We start from the raw sequence: 16,847 nt of genomic DNA on the forward strand, positions 1-16,847 counted from the left end.
TGATGCTGGTGGTTGTCACTGTGTTTTGTTGTAGCTGGGTACCCAGCTGTACTTACCTCTCACATCTCCCCCTGTCTCTGGGCTCTCTCATGTTTTTTCTTGTCAAGGTCACTTCTGGCAGTTCCCAAGACCACTTAACTCGCTGGGGCTTTGTTACCATTATTCTTTTAAGTGTCTGGACAGGGTAGCAAACGCAGAGGCAGAGAGAAGAAAGCTGAAAAGCAAAACTACAGAACGCAAACAAGGCATCGCTCTGGCAGCCTGGCACCTGTGAAAGATGTCTCACTGCAGCTTGGCTGGGGCTGCTGCTTTCTCCTGGCTCTGGGAGCAGCCAGGAACTGTCCCAGCAGCGTGCTGGGTGCTGTGGGACCTCTGAGTAACGCTCACCAGGAGCTAGGGAGGCTTGGTGATGTGTTCTTCTCCTGCTCCCATCTGCTGCTCGCCTGCCAGCAGCCTGTGGGAGCTGGGGAGGCACAGGGGGAGCAGGGTGTGCATCAGGTGGGGCACAGAGTGTGCATCCAGGTGAGGGGTGTGCATCAGGTGAGGCACAGGGGGCACAGGGTGTGCATCAGGTGGGGAGCAGGGTGTGCATCAGCTGCTTGGGCACAAGTGGAGGCTGTTAGTTTCATCCTCAAAAAGAAAACAAACCACCTCCAGGCTTTTTTGCCCCCGTTGCTGCTGTGCCTGATGTGTCTTTGCCCTCTGGAGAGCTGGGTAGGAGCTCTGGAAGCAGCACAGTGTCCAGGCAGGCACTGCTGGGGACAAGGCTCCCACCCCAATGCTGAGCAGCTCAGGGAGGTTCTGGGACATCCCAAATCCCAGCTGGGGTGTGAGGGGCTGTGACCCTGCTGAGGTGGTCCCCAGGGAGCAGGTGTGCGCTGGGCTGTCTGTCCCTGCTCCTGGAGCAGAGGATTTGCCTTTCCTGGAATGCCAGCGCTGTCTGTTGGAGAAACTCTGCGATTAGGAGAGCAAAAGGGCAGGGCCTGATTACTTCACAGGCTGAGCAGGGCTGTAAGCTCATTAAGGGGCTTGGCCTGTGCCTGCCCAGGAGGCACAGCTCAGTGCTGCTGCTGGAGGTGCTGGAGTGCTGCTCGCAGAGCCCCCCAGCCCTGGCCATGCTGGGCACCCTGATGACAGCGCTGTTCTTCGTGGTGAGGGTGGTCAGGCAGGTGAGTCCTCCCAGAGGGAGCTTCTATTGCTGCAGTGCTGTGCTCACCTGCCTGGGGTGGGCAGAGGGGGCAGCAGCTCCTGCCTGCCCTGCTGGGAATGGCTGCTGTGCTCCTAAAGCACTGTTGTGCTCCTAAAGCACCTGGGCAGGAGGGTGGGAGCACTGTGGGCTCAGTATGGGTGGGCAGGGCTGGGATCTCTGGTGCTGAGCAGCTCTTTCTGTTCCTCTTCCTCTCCTGTGCTCCTCCCTGCTGGAAAACCTTCCCCGTGTGCAGCTGGGGACCAACCTGTTCCGTGAGGAGCCCCTGCCCTACCTGGTGTACCAGCCCCTGCCCTGGCAGATCCAGTGCGTGTCCCAGAGCCGCCGCACCAGCCGGGACAGCGAGGTGAGGGAGGCTGGCACAGCTGGCACAGGGAGGGGAGGGAGGATGGCACTGCCAGGACAGCCGGGTGAGGTGAAGGCTGCTGGCACTGCCAGGACAGCCAGGTGAGGGATTCTGGCACTGCCAGGACAGCCAGGTGAGGTGAAGGGATGCTGGCACTGCCAGGACAGCCAGGAGAGGTGAGGGATGCTGGCACTGCCAGGACAGCCAGGTGCGGGATGCTGGCACTGCCAGTACAGCTGGCTCAGGGGATGGCAGTGCTGGCAGTGCTGCTGCAGGGGCAGCTGTTAGCCAGGCACCCTGGAGGTTTAGGCAAGGGGGAAATGTAATGCCAGGAGGGCAGGGTAAGCTGGCATTTGCAGACAAATTCAAGCTTATTTTTAGAAATGGAAATTTCCCCTGGATGACCTGGCAGCCCAGGAGGTTCATGGTGTAGGGGCTGTCTCCTTACTGGTTTGAAATGCAGATCCAGTGAGGATATCCTGTGCCAACATCCATCCGTGGGCTGCAGCATCTCACTGCTCTGGGTTTGGATGCAGAGCTGTTTCCTGTCTCTCCTTGGAGGTCATTTCATAAATACAGATGAATTAATCAGTGCTCTTTAAGGGAGCAACAGTGAGCATGTTGCAGTTTCCTAAAGGGAATGGAGAGTGGAAGGGTTCCTGGCTGGCCTGAAAGTTACTGCCCTCACTGCCTCTGCCTGGGATAGAACTAACTTTTATTTTATTTCTCTACTTTCCTAGAGAGGCAGGAACTCTCGGCACAACAGCATCTACTCACTTTCTGGAGAGAAAGGTGAGTGTGGCACAGGTGGGAGGCAGGGAAAACAATCCAAAAAACCCCAATAAACACAAGTAACAAGTGGAACTCGTGGCTGGGGCTGTGGATGCAGCAGGAGAGCAGGCATTGCAGTACCTGCATCCTTCTTGGTGTCTTTCTCCTTCCCATTCTTCTTGGCCTCTTTGTCCTTCCCCAAATCTGTCTCTGACACTGTTGAGGGGTATTTGATGATGATATGTTTGTTAGTGTATGCAGCATCAGCCAGTGAAGGTGCCAGTGCTGCAGGGCTGAATTTATACCCCAATGTGTCTGTGCAGACCCCGGCTCCCCTGGAAACCTGCTCCATGACTCAGCTGTGGCCCTGCCGTCCCATGAAGCATCCCCTTTCTCCTGCTTCTGGGAGAACCACCTGGCATTCCCCCCTCCTCTCTTTGGGCCTGTCTTGAGGCCCTGCAGTGCTCAGCAAAGAGGATTTGAGCCCTTCTATTCTCAGTGCTGAGCGGATCACGGGCTGGGGGTGCCACCCTCCCCACGGCCAGGAGCTCTGCCCAGCCTGGCTGGGGCCTGGGGCTCACTGCAAACAAGGGTAGCTCTGGGGGTGCCAGGGGCAGGTGAGCCCCTCGGGCAGGTTTGGGGGTGCCAGGGCTGAGCCCCTTGGGCAGGTTTGGGGGTGCCAGGGGCAGGTGTGGTGGTGCTAAGGGCAGGTGAGCCCCTCGGGCAGGTGAGCTCCTGGCACAGCTGCATGACCAGGGCTCACCCTGCCAGTGCTCAGCCTCTGCCCCTGGGCAGGGTTCACAGCTGGCTCTTGTTGAGCAGGGCAGGGAGGAGCCCACTCCCTCCTTCACTCATCCTTTTACTCTGCAGTTTCTCTGAGGCAGGGAAGGGAGCTGGTTCAGGTGGCAGCGTGAGTTTATTCAGCAGCATCTGGCCCCAGGATTGCTGATGGCTGCTCGGGGGGTGCTCAGCGGTGACACAGTGGCTTAGAGGAGCACCGCTGAGTGCCTTTGATGCAGTTCCTGTTGAATTTCACAATACTTCCCTAATGCCACATTAGGCAGGAGTGGGGAGGGCTCCCATTTGTCAGCGTGAGAGCTTTATTGCTGCATGGGGCCGGGCTGGCTCCTAATCTTATTTGTGTGTGCGAAAGTAAGTGAGCATCCTACGTGCTGATTAAATGTGGGGAAGCTGCTGCCGTGGGGACTGGGGCTGGGTAAATAGAGGGCTTAGCCCTGCCAGGGAGGCTGGGCTTTGCTCTGCCTCCTGCTCCCTGCTCCTCCTGCCCTGGGATGTCCCTGGGAGCCGGCAGAGCTGTGGTTTCATGCTGTGAGCCCTGCAGCAAGGACAGCTGTCCTGTCTGGGGAATGGGGAGGCCACTGACCCCGTGGGGGTGATGCCAGAGCCTGTTCAGGGCTGCTGGCACTGTCTGTGCTCACTGTGATGCTCTGTTTGCTCCCCAGGTGATGTGAGCCCCGATGGCAGCAAGGAGAGCAAGGTCACTGACCCATCTGAGAGGGCAGCCATCACCATCCAGACCCACTTCAGGAGGTACCAGCAGCAGAAGCAGGAGAAGAAGTAGCCACAGCAGCCCCCTGTGGCCTGCCCTGTCCCTCCTGTTTGTGTGTTCTGTACCCCAGAGGCGTTTGGGGCCGTGGTGATTGTGAGCCTGCCCCCCGTACGTAGCTCCTGCTGCAGGTGTAGGTTCCTGCCCTTGTGCTGGTGCTCACAGGGAATTCTCTGTCCTGCTCAGTCCTTCCCCAGACAGCATCACTTCGTGGGCCAGGCCACAGCTGCTGGGGACAGGGCACACAGGTGACAGCACACCTGGCAGCTTGGCCAGCCCTTGGGTGATGCTGTGAGCCCCAGCAGCTGTGGGGGTGGGAGGGGGTCTGCCTGTGCAGGCTGGCCCCTGCCCAGCTGGGGCTTGTTTGACCCCAAGGGCCCTCCCCTGTGCCTCCAGCTCCTCCACTCTGCCTCTGGAGCTGGGTGGAACAGTTGCCTTTGTCCCCTGCTCTGCGGGGCCAGCCTGGGGTGGGGCATTGCCAGGGGAACGTGCTGCAGGTGGGGAGGGGAGCAGGAGGTGAGCTGGGAGCTGCTTTTACCTTTCCTTGGGGTGTCCTGGTTCCAGAGCAGGGCCTCTCTGTCCTGAGGGGGACCCCCCTTTCCTTCCCCTGGCAGCCCCCTGGCAATGCTGGGGTTGGGTTTGGAGCCCACCCAGCCCCTGGCCTGCCCCTCTGGGGCATTCCTGAGCTTGGGGCTTCTCTGCTGATGGGAGGCAGAGCTGAGGGGGCTGTTCTCCTTCCCATCCTGCTGTGGTGAAGGGCAGGGGGCTCCCTGGGAGCAGGGGGTGGCAGGGGCTCAGGGGCACTGCTGGAAACTCGTGCTGTGTTAAACTGTGCAGGGCCAGGGCTGGTGCCTGCTGGGGAAGGGAAGGGGGTGATCCTTGCTGAGATGTAGGAGGAAATCTGTACCAGCCAATTCCAATAAAGTTGTATTAATCTCTGTTAATCTGTTCCTCTTTTTATCTTGCTAATCTGCTTACTCTCACGGCTGAACACGCTTGCCTTTTCTTGCCTCTTCTATTTTTAATTCTGTTTTCCCCTTCTATTTCTATTCTAAGCCTGGGGTTGGTATTTTGGAGGTGCTGCCTGGCTGTGACCCTGGTTTAAGGGCTGGGCACTTGGTTTTCTTTAGAACCTGTGTTGTGTAATGGTTTATAGATGTTATGTGCTCTGATGCCTCCCCACCAGCCTGGCTGGGGAGGGTGGTGCCCCTCTCCACATGGGATCTTCCTTGACAGAGGTTGGCTCTGAGTGGCGCCTGAATAATGGCCAAAAATTATAAAAAATGGGCACAAAAAATTGTCTCAGCAGCTTGTTTCTCAAGCCCCAGAGGTGAACAGCTGCCAGGCTCTGGCCAAGGCACCTCCTGCTCTGCAGGATTCCAGGAGTTACCTTGGTTAGGAAGGACCAGATGGCAAAGGAGGATTGCTGGCCAGTGTGCCAGCAGGCTGGGAAGGGCACTGCAGAGCTGCAGTAACATCACTGTATTTGCATGTCATTTTAATTTGGGTACTCCAATTAAAAAAGAAAAAAAATATCAAGGAGAGAGAGAGGTTGAAAAAAATGACCTCTGCAGTGCTTGATTATAGCTGATGAATTAAACCCTGTCAAGAGCAAAAAAAAAAAAAAAAAAAGAGAGAATGGTACAAATCTGTGTGTAGATACTCCAACTGCTTTGGGCTAAAATAGGAAATGGATCTGTTTGTAAGGAAAGAGCTGGACCCAGCTGGTAGCCTGCATGGATGGGAAAGTAATGGAAACTTGGGCTTACAAATTACAGGAAAAAAGAAATGTAAGTGCAGTTAGTTAACTACACCTCAGACAGCACCAGAAGCTCCTCAGAAAGGGGAAGTTCTGCTTTGGGTAGCTGAGGAGTTAATAATGGCCTGAGCTGTTTTTTGGTTTTTTGCCTTTGGAGCAGGTAAGGAGGGTGGGCAGCCCTGGGGTTTCAAGTGCTCTTGTTTTCACAACCTTGTATGAAAGGGATGAAGTAGCATCAGCATTTCTTTGGTCTGATTTTGGTGTGGCTGGCGGTGAAAACTAAAGGGAAAATAATAACAAATTTTGGTGTGAGGTGGTGCTGGGTGGTTCTCTGTGCTGCCCTGTGTCCTGGGGCACCTGTGCTGCCCTGAGCAGGAGGTTTTACCAGGATTCAGGAGGCAGAGACACCAGGGGCAGGGCTCTGTGCTGCATTCCCCAGGCTCCAGGCTGTTCTGGATCCACCACGATGCGTTCCAGTGTGACCAAGGACAGCGAGGCTCCTTCTCCTGCTCCCAGCTGGGGCTGGGACACATCCCAGGGTGCAAACCCTGCCTGGAGGAGCTGCTGTGCCTTGCTGGATGCTGAATTCCATCCTGGAGCCACCCTGCACTTACCAGGTGAGCTGCCAGAGCTGTGCTGTGGCTCCCGAGGGTCTGGGCAGCCGTTCACCCCTCCGGAGCTGGGCCAGGATTCCTGTTTGGCACCGTGCTTTGTCCTGGGCTGGAGCTGGACTTGGTGCTGCTCTCTCAGTCCTGTGGCACACTCTGGTCTGTCCTGCTCCATGGAACCATTCCCAGGACCCTGCTCCAATTCCTGACCCTTCTGCTGCCCCACAGCTCTGCAGGTGGCTAATTGTCTCATTATTCTTTAATATTCAACCCCTTCTCTTAGTATTTCTGTACTTTGGCTGTCCTGAGCTGTCCCTCTCCATCCTCCTGCCCCAGCCCTGCTCTGCCTGATTCCCTGCTCACTTCACAAACGCCCCACATATAAACATAACCTTTATTGCACACAGCGCTGGGTTTTTTTTCATAGAAAAAGGTATTAACACATAAGCATTTGCAAATTGAAGCAACTCCTGCTGTTTTCAGAACAGTAAAATAGCATGCAATGTCTCGGAGACGTTCCTTTTTTAAAACCACCGACAAGATCAGGGAGAGAAAAAAAAAAAAAAGTCGCTGAGTCTTTCCTTGTGCCCCTTTCAAAATGATGTGAAATATATATATATGTTTACATATATATTATATTTTTAAATCTGTAACATCAAATTCTTTGTGCCCTGGTTTCTTTTTCTGTTCGGAGAAGAAGAAAATAGCTTCATTTATACAAAAGAGTCCGTTATGTACAAGTTTGTTAATTAAATATAAACGGCGCGGGGAAACGAGCAGCATCCGGCGTCGGCCCTACACCAGCGTGTAGGACTTGGAGTAGGCTCCGGCGCCCTGTTTTTGAGACCTGCCTACCCCCGACGTGCTCATCTCCAGCAGCGAGTCCCTGGAGCCCCCCACTTTGGAGTGCGTGGGCACCCGCGCCTCGGCGGCGGCACCGGCGGGCACGGGGGGCTCGGCGGGCACGGGGGGAGCCGGGGCTGTGCCAGCGGCGGGCGCGGGCGCGGGGCCGGCCGGGCCGGGCATGGGGAGAGTCCTCTGAGGTAAGGTGGTTGCGGCGGAGGCCGGGGGAGGCAGCCCCAGGGGCTTGGCGCCGGGCTCCAGCGTCATGTGCCGGGCCTGCGCGTGGTACGCCCGCGCCAGGTTGCGGATGGAGGCTTCCCGCGGCGGCACCACCGGGCACGGCTCGTGCGCGTCGGGCTTGCGGAAGAAGGCCTCCGACTTGACGTACAGCGGGAGGTTGCAGTAGTCACCTGCCGAGAGAAGAGCAGGCAGGTAAGGCTCTGGAGAGACCCTATTGCCCCCCACCCTCTGGACGTGTTGGCGTTGGGTTATGGAGAACACGTTGGGCTATGGAGAACACGTTGGGTTATGGAGAACGAGTTGGGCTATGGAGTACACGGGTTATGGAAAATGAGTTGGGCTACGGAGAAGCTGTTCTAGGGAGAACCTGTGCTACAGAGAACACGTTGGGCTACAGAGAACACATTGGGCTATGGAGAACCTGTTCTACAGAGAATGCGCTGGGCTACAAAGAACGTGTTCTATTGAAAATGTGTTGTGCTACAGAGAACCGGTTTGGCCATCGAGAACCTGTGCTATTGAAAATATGGAGAACCTGTTCTATTGAAAATATGTTGTGCTACAGAGAACACATTGGGCTATGGAGAACCTGTGCTATGGAGAACCTGTGCTACAGAGAATGTGTTGTTCTATCGAGAACGTGCTGTGCGACACAGAACAGGTCCCGCTGTAGAGGGAGAACGCGTTGTGCCGCAGAGAACGCGCTGTGCTATAAAGAATGTGTCACGTAATCATCCCAAAATTGTCCCACTCCATGCACTGCAATGCCTGGGATGTGTCAAACTCTAGTGCTCAATGCTGTACACAGTGTCCTGTAATGTATCATGATGTAATAGTGCTAATTATAATGCTGAATGTACAGTGATAGATGTTATCATGTGAGTAATGCTGAATGTACAGTGTGACAGTATTATAATAATAACAACAACGTGATGCTGAAGTTCTGACACAGGACAGGCACAGATCCCGTTCTGTAAAGGACAGAAATGCTCCTTATGCTCTGTGTCCCACCTGCACCAGCACCCAGCAGAGGGATGTGGTGTGTCCCACACCCAGCTTTACTCTGCCAAGGTGAGTGGCTGTGCTGCCACAAACCACAGCTGCTGCTGTGCAGTGTTATGGCATCATCTATAGTTAGTGCCCTAATTTAGGGGTTTTATGTCTATGTATGGATAACCTGTGTTGTTATATTGGCTGTTATCGGTGTTAGAGGGTTTTATTTCTGTTCTATTACTGCTCCCTTTGTGTTCTACAGCATCACCTCCAGCTGTAGGGCCTTAATTTAAGGATTTATATGTCCATAGATGTAAAGGCCTGTTATTAGTTTGCCTTTTATATTTCCAATATATAACACCTCTAGGCATAGAGCATTACTCCTTTAATTGTATATATTGTGCAGTGTGTGCTGCAAGGGCACGTTCCTCTCTTCTCAGGATGTGGAGAGAATGTATTGCAGGATCTGTGGTGTTAATATAGGATACAGCACATATAGATATGGGATTATATGTATTAGGACCTTAATTTTAGGAGTAATGATTATGTGTATATATATAAACTTTTATATTAAAAATAGAAACACTATTTTTATAAAAATATATACTATATAAAATAAAATAAACATTATAATTAAAATATAAATATATAATAAATAATATTTATATATAAGTGTATATAAATCTCCATATAAATACATATAAATTTCTATAATAAAATATAAAAACTTTTCTATATAGATATGTCTATTAATCTATATATAAATATATAAAACTTACATATAAGTATACATTAACTTATATATTAATTTATAAATGTTTGTATGAAAATATAGAAATTGCTATATGAAATATAGAAATTTATATATCAATATAGAAAATCTATATTAAGAATATAAAATTATGTATAAATTTATTTTATATAAATGTATGTATTTGGAAATAAACATATAAAAATATATAGTTAAATATATTTAAATTATATAATATATATTTTTTATATATATATATAAAGTCCTGCATTATTATATTGTCTCTTGCAGGTGTTATATTGCTTTTATTATAGCAGTATTGCCTTAAAACTTGTATGTTTTATTATAGCTTTTGTAAATTCCTTTTTTTTAAGGTTACAACAGTGTTACACCTAATATACTCTGTGCTACTTAAACTATGCCATAAAAATATGTGGTCTAATTTGAGGAGAAAGATGATCCCATTATATTGTGTGTTATATAATCAGTAAATAAATTAACTATCAATTCCTACCTATGTATTTTTTATATATCTTCCAGGTGTTTTTCTATTTTGAGGTAATAAAACTCATGGGAGTGGGAGATTGTTGGGGTTCTAGCACTAAAGATAGGGGAGAAATACAGAGGAATACAAAGGAATGCTGATGAACACTAAAGCAAGGGTAAAAATACTGATACACACTGAAAAATAATAAAAGCAAGGCAGGGAAATACTGAGAACACCAAAAAATGGGGAATGTACTGAGGGTCTGGGGCAGTGCTGAAAAATGGAGGGGGAGGAAATAACAAGGAATACTGATGGATATTAAAAAATGGTAATGAATATTAAGGAAGGGGAAGGAAGAGTAAAGAATAGCCAGGGATACTGAAAACAGCATGAAACACCAAAGGATGGAAAAAAAAATCTATAAAACAACAAAAAATAATGAAAAATATCAATGAACGAGGAAAGAACAGTAGAGATGCCAAGAAATAGGAAGGAATCCTAAAGAACAGCTAGGGATAGTGAAAATGGGAAAGAACAATAATACTTAAAAAAAAAAAAAAGGAAATATTGAGGGATGTGGAAAGAACAGTAAGGAATGCTACCAAATAGGAAGGAATACTGAAAAATGAGAAGGAACTGTGAAATACAGGGGAAAAAATACTAAAGTATGGGAAGGAATACTAAAGAATGGGGAGAAATACCAAGGAACAGGGCAAAAAAATACCGAAGATTGGGTGGACTACCAAGGAATAGATGGAATGCCAACAAAAGGGTGAAATACCAAGAAATGGGGAACAACATCAAGCAGCAGAGAAAGACCATTACAGCACGGGGAGAAATGCCAAGAATGCAGAGGAACACAGGACTGGGAAGGGCTCCCAAGGATTTTGGGAAGCTCTGGGGCGCTGATGAAGGGCAGGACCCCCAGAGATCCCACGGGAACCTACTCTTGCTGGCGCGGTGCGGGATGGGCACGGCCACGCCCTTGCCCCGCTCGCTGTCCTGGGGCTTGGGCGGGGAGGCGGTGAAGCGGCAGATGCCGGGCTCGGACGGCGTGCTCATGGAGGTCATGCTGTCGGCGTTGTCCGTGGTGCCCGTGGTCATCTGGTCCGAGGAGCTGTCGGAGATGAAGCACTCGGTGATCTCGAACTTGGCGTGCTGCAGCTGCTCCTCCAGCTTGGCGTGCTCGTAGGCGCGCGCCAGCTCCTCGTAGGTGGACGAGGCGCTCTCCGTGGACACCATGCTGTTCCGCCCCTTGTCTGTGGGGAGAGGATGTGTCACCCACCTGTGGGCTCTCCCTGGCACGGGAATGGCTTTGTCTACATCATGGGAATGCCCAGGCTGTCCCTGCTGGGATACACCTGGCCACCTTCAAGGGCAGGTTGGATGGGACATGGAGCGACCCGGTCTAGTGGAAGGGTGGAACAACATGAGCAATGAGGTCCCTTCCAACCCAAACCACTTTGCTTTTTAATGATTCTATCTGTACCCACAGCTGGGCATCACCCTGCAGAACCAAGTCATGGCTCCACAACCCCACTGATAAGTTCTGCAGTCACCCTGAGCTCACAGTTTGGGCTCTCTGTGCGCCCCAAAGCAGCAGACTGCTGCCAGGGAGGCAGTGGCCCTGCATACCTGTGTCCTGCGAGAGGCTGGCGCTGTAGCTGTCACTCTCAGTGACCGTGATGCCATGCTGGGAGCCCACTGTCCTCCAGTCCGAGGTGAGGGTCCGTGCAGGGGTGGACGCCTGGCACTTGGTGAGTGTCCACTGGCTGGAGTAGCGGTTACGGGTGCTGTGCGCAGACTTCACGCTCTTCCTCGACACGGGGTCTGTGGCACAAGGGTGGCAGAGTCACAGTGAATCCCTTCCACTCACACCCAGCATGCTGTCCCCTCCCCCTGGAGCACAGCTTATCCCTTCTGCCTCCCCAGCAGCTGCCTTTGGGCACAGCCAGGGCTGGAGGACATTCCCCCACCCCTGCCCTGTGTGTACAGCCCCAGCACAGCCAGCCCGGCCCCACACACTCACTGGTGCCGGGGCGGATGTCAGACATGTCGATGAGGGGCCCCGTGTTCTGGATCAGGGCTGGGTGATGCAGAGAGACGCCCGTGCAGAAGCTCTGGGGGTTCACTGCCTGGCTGAACTCCGTGTCGGTCACCGGGATCGTGGCTTTGTCATCCCCTGTGCAAGGGAAATGGATCTCAAACCTCTCCCTGGCCAGGCACTGTAGGCACCTGCTGGCCCACAGCCCATCCATGGGAGCCCAGCACTCTGGGGAACAGGGGATGGCAGCTTTGCCTGTGCTTACCCAGCTGCTTGATGCCCTCCTTGTCCTCGATGAGGAGCTGCACGCGCGGGATGTCGATGTGCAGGCGGGGGCCCTGCGGGGGCCCCTTCACCGGCGTGTCAAAGCTGCGGTTATTCTTGCTGTGAGGTGAGAGGGGACGCAGGCCCGCCCATTACCGGACAGAGCCCCGGCGGCTCCAGCCTGCCACGGGCTGGGGATTGCCACCAGCCAGCCCACCCGGGGCTCAGCTCTGCCCTGGCAAGCTCCAGTGTGGCTGCTGGGACCCTCGGGCAGGCAGGAGCAGCCAGCAGCACTGGGCTGCTGTGCCACAGAGTCACTGCCACAACCCTCACAACAGGTGTGAGTGTGAGAAGGTCTGAGCAAGGGCTGTACCCGGGCTTAAAAGCAGCCATGACCACCCCCAGCACCACCTATTCCCCGCCTGCCCACCCAGTCCCAGCCACAGGCAGATGTGAGACTCACCTGATCAGCATTTCTGCCAAACTCTTTGCATCTGTGCAGGAGACACAAAAACCAAGAAGTTTTTTGTAAGGGAGCAGTTTAGGGCACAATGAGGAACAGAATCTGGGGTCCCGTGTGCTGTGCCTCTGAACCCCATCTCACCTCGAAGCCTCTTCAGCCGCTTCTCCTTCCTCTTCTTGCGGATGATGAAGAGCAGGGCCACTCCCAGCGTGGCCAGGATCACGGGGCAGGCGATGGTGAAGAGCTTCTTCACGTCATCCCCTTCCCCTTGGGCAGACTTGATCGGGGGGATGGTGCCTAGGGCAGAGCAGGGGCGGGTGGGCACTCAGCATGCCAGGTGCCCTCTCTCTGGTGTCAATCCCCCAGCCCGTGTCCCCACTCACTGCCGTCGTAGTCCAGCGTGGCGAACTGCGCGGTCTCGTTGCCGCAGCCGGCGCTGTTGCAGGCCTTCATGCGCAGCTCGTACCAGGTGGCCTCGCGCAGCTCGGTGAGGAACACCTCGCTGGAGCTGTTGGTGCGAAGGCTCTGCCACACCCAGTTGCCCTTGGGCCGGTACTCCAGCACGATGGCCGTGATGGGGCAGCCCCCGCTGCTCCAGCCCTGCAGGTTCAGCCTGGCGTGCGTGGAGTTGATGTGCGTGAAGAGGTGCTGGTCCTTGCTGAAGGAGGGCTCTGTGGGAATCCACAAAATCAGAGGGTTTTGGGAAAGCTGCAAAAGGCAGGCCTCAGGGACAGCAGAACTGTGGTTAGAGCTAAGCAGCAGCCATGAGATAGGTCAGCAGAAAAACTGTTCAAAAAGTAGAAAAGCAAGGGCAAATAGAACAATGGTCTGTGTATTAATGCTTGTCTAGAATAGCTCTCTAAGCTACAGAAAAGTTTATCTAGCAAGATATTAGGAAGTTTGAAGCTTAATAATGGAGCTCTGTGCATTGTGTTTTAAGGCTTACAAGCAGGTATTGTATTTGAAATAAGCAAGTATTGTTTTAACCAAAGGTACATGTGCTTATAGTGGTTGGATGGAACTACTGTCAATGTGCTTTTGCTTTGTGTGATTGGTCAAAAAACTTATAAAGTGAGTTGTAACACTGAGTTCTTGGTCTGTTGCCTGAGATGTGAGCTGCTGGCATCTTCCCATTGTCATAACCATGGAATGAGACTGATGCTGGAAAATAAAACAGCTCGAGGCATGTTCCTCAGCAGTCCTGTCCTGTTTGTGATTTGTAAATAGCCCCGAGCTGGCGATAGGCTCTGCGGGACAGGAGCTGTCAGGAGGGTGGGGAGGGGACCCAGGGACACCAGGGCGGGGACACCAGGGGCCAGGCTCACCTCTGCCGTGGGTCTTGGCCTCGATGATCTCGCTGATGCGGCCGGCGCCCACGCTGTTCTTGGCCGCCAGCTTCACCTTGTACCAGGTGCCACACTTGAGGCTCTCCAGCTTGAAGGAGCGCTCCGAGGAGCTGATGAACACGTCCTTCCACTCCTCACTGTTGTCCACCGAGTACTGGAGCACGAAGCCTGCGGGTGCAAGGAGGGGGTCACCTCTGGCACATGGGTGAGGGAAAGGGGTTATGGCTGGCACAAAGCTTGTGCCCACATCTAGCAGAGCCTTGCAGTGCCAGGGCACCCATCACACACCAATTCCTGCACTACTCTGCACTCATGGAGCAGTGGTGGAACCTGCCTGCTGTGCCCATCACACAGAGCCAGGCAGGAGTGTGGGCACACCCAGAACCTCCTGAGAGCTCTGCCAGCGCCCTGGTCACACCTTGCCTGCCCCCAGCATGCCCAGGATGGCCCCACTGCTCATTTCCACACGCTGTGATTGACTGGTGTGAGGCTATAAAGGGAAAGCCGGAATTAAGCAGCTCCCTCGGGAGGCTGCAGGGAAGTTGCTTCTGTCATTGCAGACCGCCTCCTCTCCCGTGATGAGGAGTATTAGGAAGCACATTGTGTCCTGGATGAGCAAACCTGTTACACTGCCATCAACAAGGCACCTGGAGGTGGCTGGTCTGGGCTTCCAGGGAGAGCAGGGGACACAGGGACAGCCACAAGGGCATTGGGGCATCTTGGGACAGCACATCCCTGCTGCCCAGCTGTGCTGACCAAACTTTCCTGGTGCACTGATAGGTCTGGCTATTTCTGCAAGATATTCGGCCAATTCTCAAATAAAAATAGCAGGGAAGAGCAGGCTTCCTGCCTTGCTGTGTGCATAATAAGCTGCACAAGGCAGGGCTGGCAGGATGGCCCCAGTGCCAACACCACCAGGTACCACCGTGGCAATGCCAGAGGGTTCAGGTGAAGGAGCTCTGTGAACACCCAGCTCCAGTTTGGGCAGAGCAGTGGGGACACTTCTCACACCTTCCCACCACCAAGGATCCCCTGTGGATGGTGGCACCAGGAGCTTCCCAAAGCCATGGGCATGTGATTCCCAGCAGTGTCAACACCAGCCCTGGCACCCCCACACCACCCACCCTGGTGCCTGCCACTGCTTATTTATTTATTTTGTACATGCGGTGCGTTTTTAATATTTCTAATCCAATTATAACCAAATTTATCAACAGAGTCCGCTGGAGTGAAAGGCTGCTGGCTGGGGAGATTTGCTTGTAATTACTTTCATGCTTTTAATTAATTGTAAGCGAGGTCTCCTTCCTCGCTCCCCGCTCCCCCCTCCGCACGCAGCTGTTTCAACCTATAATTCATGAGATGAATCAGAGCAGAAAGGAGACTTGGGAAAGCTGGGATGCTCCTGGAGCCCTCCCAGAGCCCCCAGCCTGTCAGGGATGTGGGACAACTCCTGCTCTGGTGGGTTCAGAGTGGCACCAATGCCAGGAGACACGGAGCAGCTCTGGGACTGGCCCTGGCCATCACCACCTTAGCACCCAGTGATGTGCCCTCCTTTAGCTACATCAGTCCCTGCACCTTGTCCAAAACACCTGACAAACCCCTCATCAGGGCTGGCAGCCCCTGCTAAGAGCTCAGAGGCATCAGCCTTACTTTGGAGCATTTCTGAGGCATTTTGGAGAGGTGCAGATACAAAAACATGGCACAGAATGCCTGCAAACATGTTCCATGAGAATGGAACCAGTCGTGGCTCTGGGATGAGCTGCTGGCAGCAGCCCCATCACCCACAGCAGCCCTACCTCGGATGGAGCTGCCCCCATTGTCCCCAGGGATCCAGGCCAGCGTGATGGACGATGCTGAGGTCTTGGAGACGGTCAGGCGGGGCTGGTCTGGGGGCACTAGGGAGAAGGGAAAGCCATGAGCACCTCACACATGCAGAGTGCCCCACACTGTGCCCCAGAAGTGCCAAGGAGGCCTTGCACTCATGCCTGGGCCAGCAGGAGCCCCTGGTGCAGGACAGAGCCCGGGCACGGGGCAGTGGGGATGGAGCGTGTCCGTGCAGGGCAGCACGGAGGTGGAGCCCTCACCTTGCACCAGCAGGTTGATGATGATGGTGTCGAAGCCCCAGGTGTTGGTGGCAGTGCAGGTGTAGTATCCAGAGTCCTCGGCCTTCACCGAGCGCAGCACCAGCGTCCCATTGGCCTGGATCAGGCGGTGCCCGTCCACCGTCACCGGGATGGCAGAGTCCTCGCTGCCAGGGGGACAGGGGGCATATCAGCCATGTGTGTGGCACAGCCAGGGCTGGCACCAGCCCCCAGCACGGCTGGCAGCCCCCTCCATACCTGTCCTTGGTCCACTTGATGGCGGGGACGGGCTCCCCGACGGAGTTGCAGGGCAGCCTCACGTCCTTCATCCACGGCGTGGTGACGGTGCCTCCGAAGGAGATGATCTTGGCGGGGGCTTGGGGACAAGGAGGAGGTCAGCCTGGGGGGCTGGCCCCCGAGGCGTACAGACCCCCTGAGGTGTACAGACCCCCTCAAAGTGTACAGATCCCCCTAGGTTTGCAGATTCTCCGAGGTGTAAAGAGACTCAGGACCCCAGTGCTGCCCCTCCTCTGCCCTGGGGTCACCCAGCCATCACTCCCTGCAGGCCATAGGGCAGGGCACAGCAGCAGGGGTGCCCCCCCCAGGCTGGCAGCCCCCCAGGCTGTACCTTTGCCTGCAGGCTCGATGGTGACCTTCTCGCTGATGTTGCCGCGGCCGGCGGAGGTGACGGCGGCCACCCAGAGCAGGTACTGCTGGCCCCGGTTCAGGTGGGCGATGCGGTAGAAGAGCTGGTCCGGGCTGGTCTCGTACTCACTGGGAGCCTGTGGAGGGGACATGGGAGAAGGGGAAGCTTCTGTGAGACCCTCAGCCCATGGCCTTGGCACAGACCCCACAGCCCCTCGCGGGTTTATCCTGAGCAGCAGCAGCTCGGCTCTGCTCACACCCCTCAATGCCGGGGAGAGCCGGCTGGTGTCGTGATTCCTCCAGGGAGCCGGGCTGCAGCCCAGGAGCAGATGGCTGAGCATCCCTGCTCCCGGGAAAGGATTCTGGCCTGGCACCGCCGAGCTGCAGCAGTGCCAGCCTGGAGCCAACCCCAGCTGGGATGGCCCAAACCCATGA

At 54.1% G+C, this 16,847-nt stretch overlaps 1 protein-coding gene across 3 annotated transcripts in view; it reads right to left on the reverse strand.

The window, feature by feature from the left end:
* Positions 1-6,638: 6,638 nt before the first annotated feature.
* Positions 6,639-16,847, reverse strand: part of DSCAML1 (DS cell adhesion molecule like 1) — a 97,795-nt gene continuing 87,586 nt past the window's right edge. For 2 of the 3 annotated variants that reach the window (XM_064731962.1, XM_064731964.1), the window contains 13 exons: positions 16,396-16,549; positions 16,026-16,143; positions 15,771-15,934; positions 15,483-15,581; positions 13,669-13,857; positions 12,727-13,014; positions 12,485-12,640; positions 12,344-12,374; positions 11,882-12,000; positions 11,602-11,754; positions 11,208-11,402; positions 10,520-10,831; positions 6,639-7,511 (listed from right to left, as the gene is read on the reverse strand). In XM_064731962.1, coding sequence (XP_064588032.1) covers positions 7,054-7,511; positions 10,520-10,831; positions 11,208-11,402; positions 11,602-11,754; positions 11,882-12,000; positions 12,344-12,374; positions 12,485-12,640; positions 12,727-13,014; positions 13,669-13,857; positions 15,483-15,581; positions 15,771-15,934; positions 16,026-16,143; positions 16,396-16,549 — 2,436 coding nt within the window. In that variant the 3' untranslated portion in view covers positions 6,639-7,053. The remainder of the gene's footprint in view (positions 7,512-10,519; positions 10,832-11,207; positions 11,403-11,601; positions 11,755-11,881; positions 12,001-12,343; positions 12,375-12,484; positions 12,641-12,726; positions 13,015-13,668; positions 13,858-15,482; positions 15,582-15,770; positions 15,935-16,025; positions 16,144-16,395; positions 16,550-16,847) is intronic. The other variant, XM_064731963.1, reaches the window with a different exon arrangement.

This window comes from Zonotrichia leucophrys, chromosome 24, assembly GCF_028769735.1.
Source record: "Zonotrichia leucophrys gambelii isolate GWCS_2022_RI chromosome 24, RI_Zleu_2.0, whole genome shotgun sequence".
Taxonomy (NCBI): Eukaryota; Metazoa; Chordata; class Aves; order Passeriformes; family Passerellidae; genus Zonotrichia; species Zonotrichia leucophrys.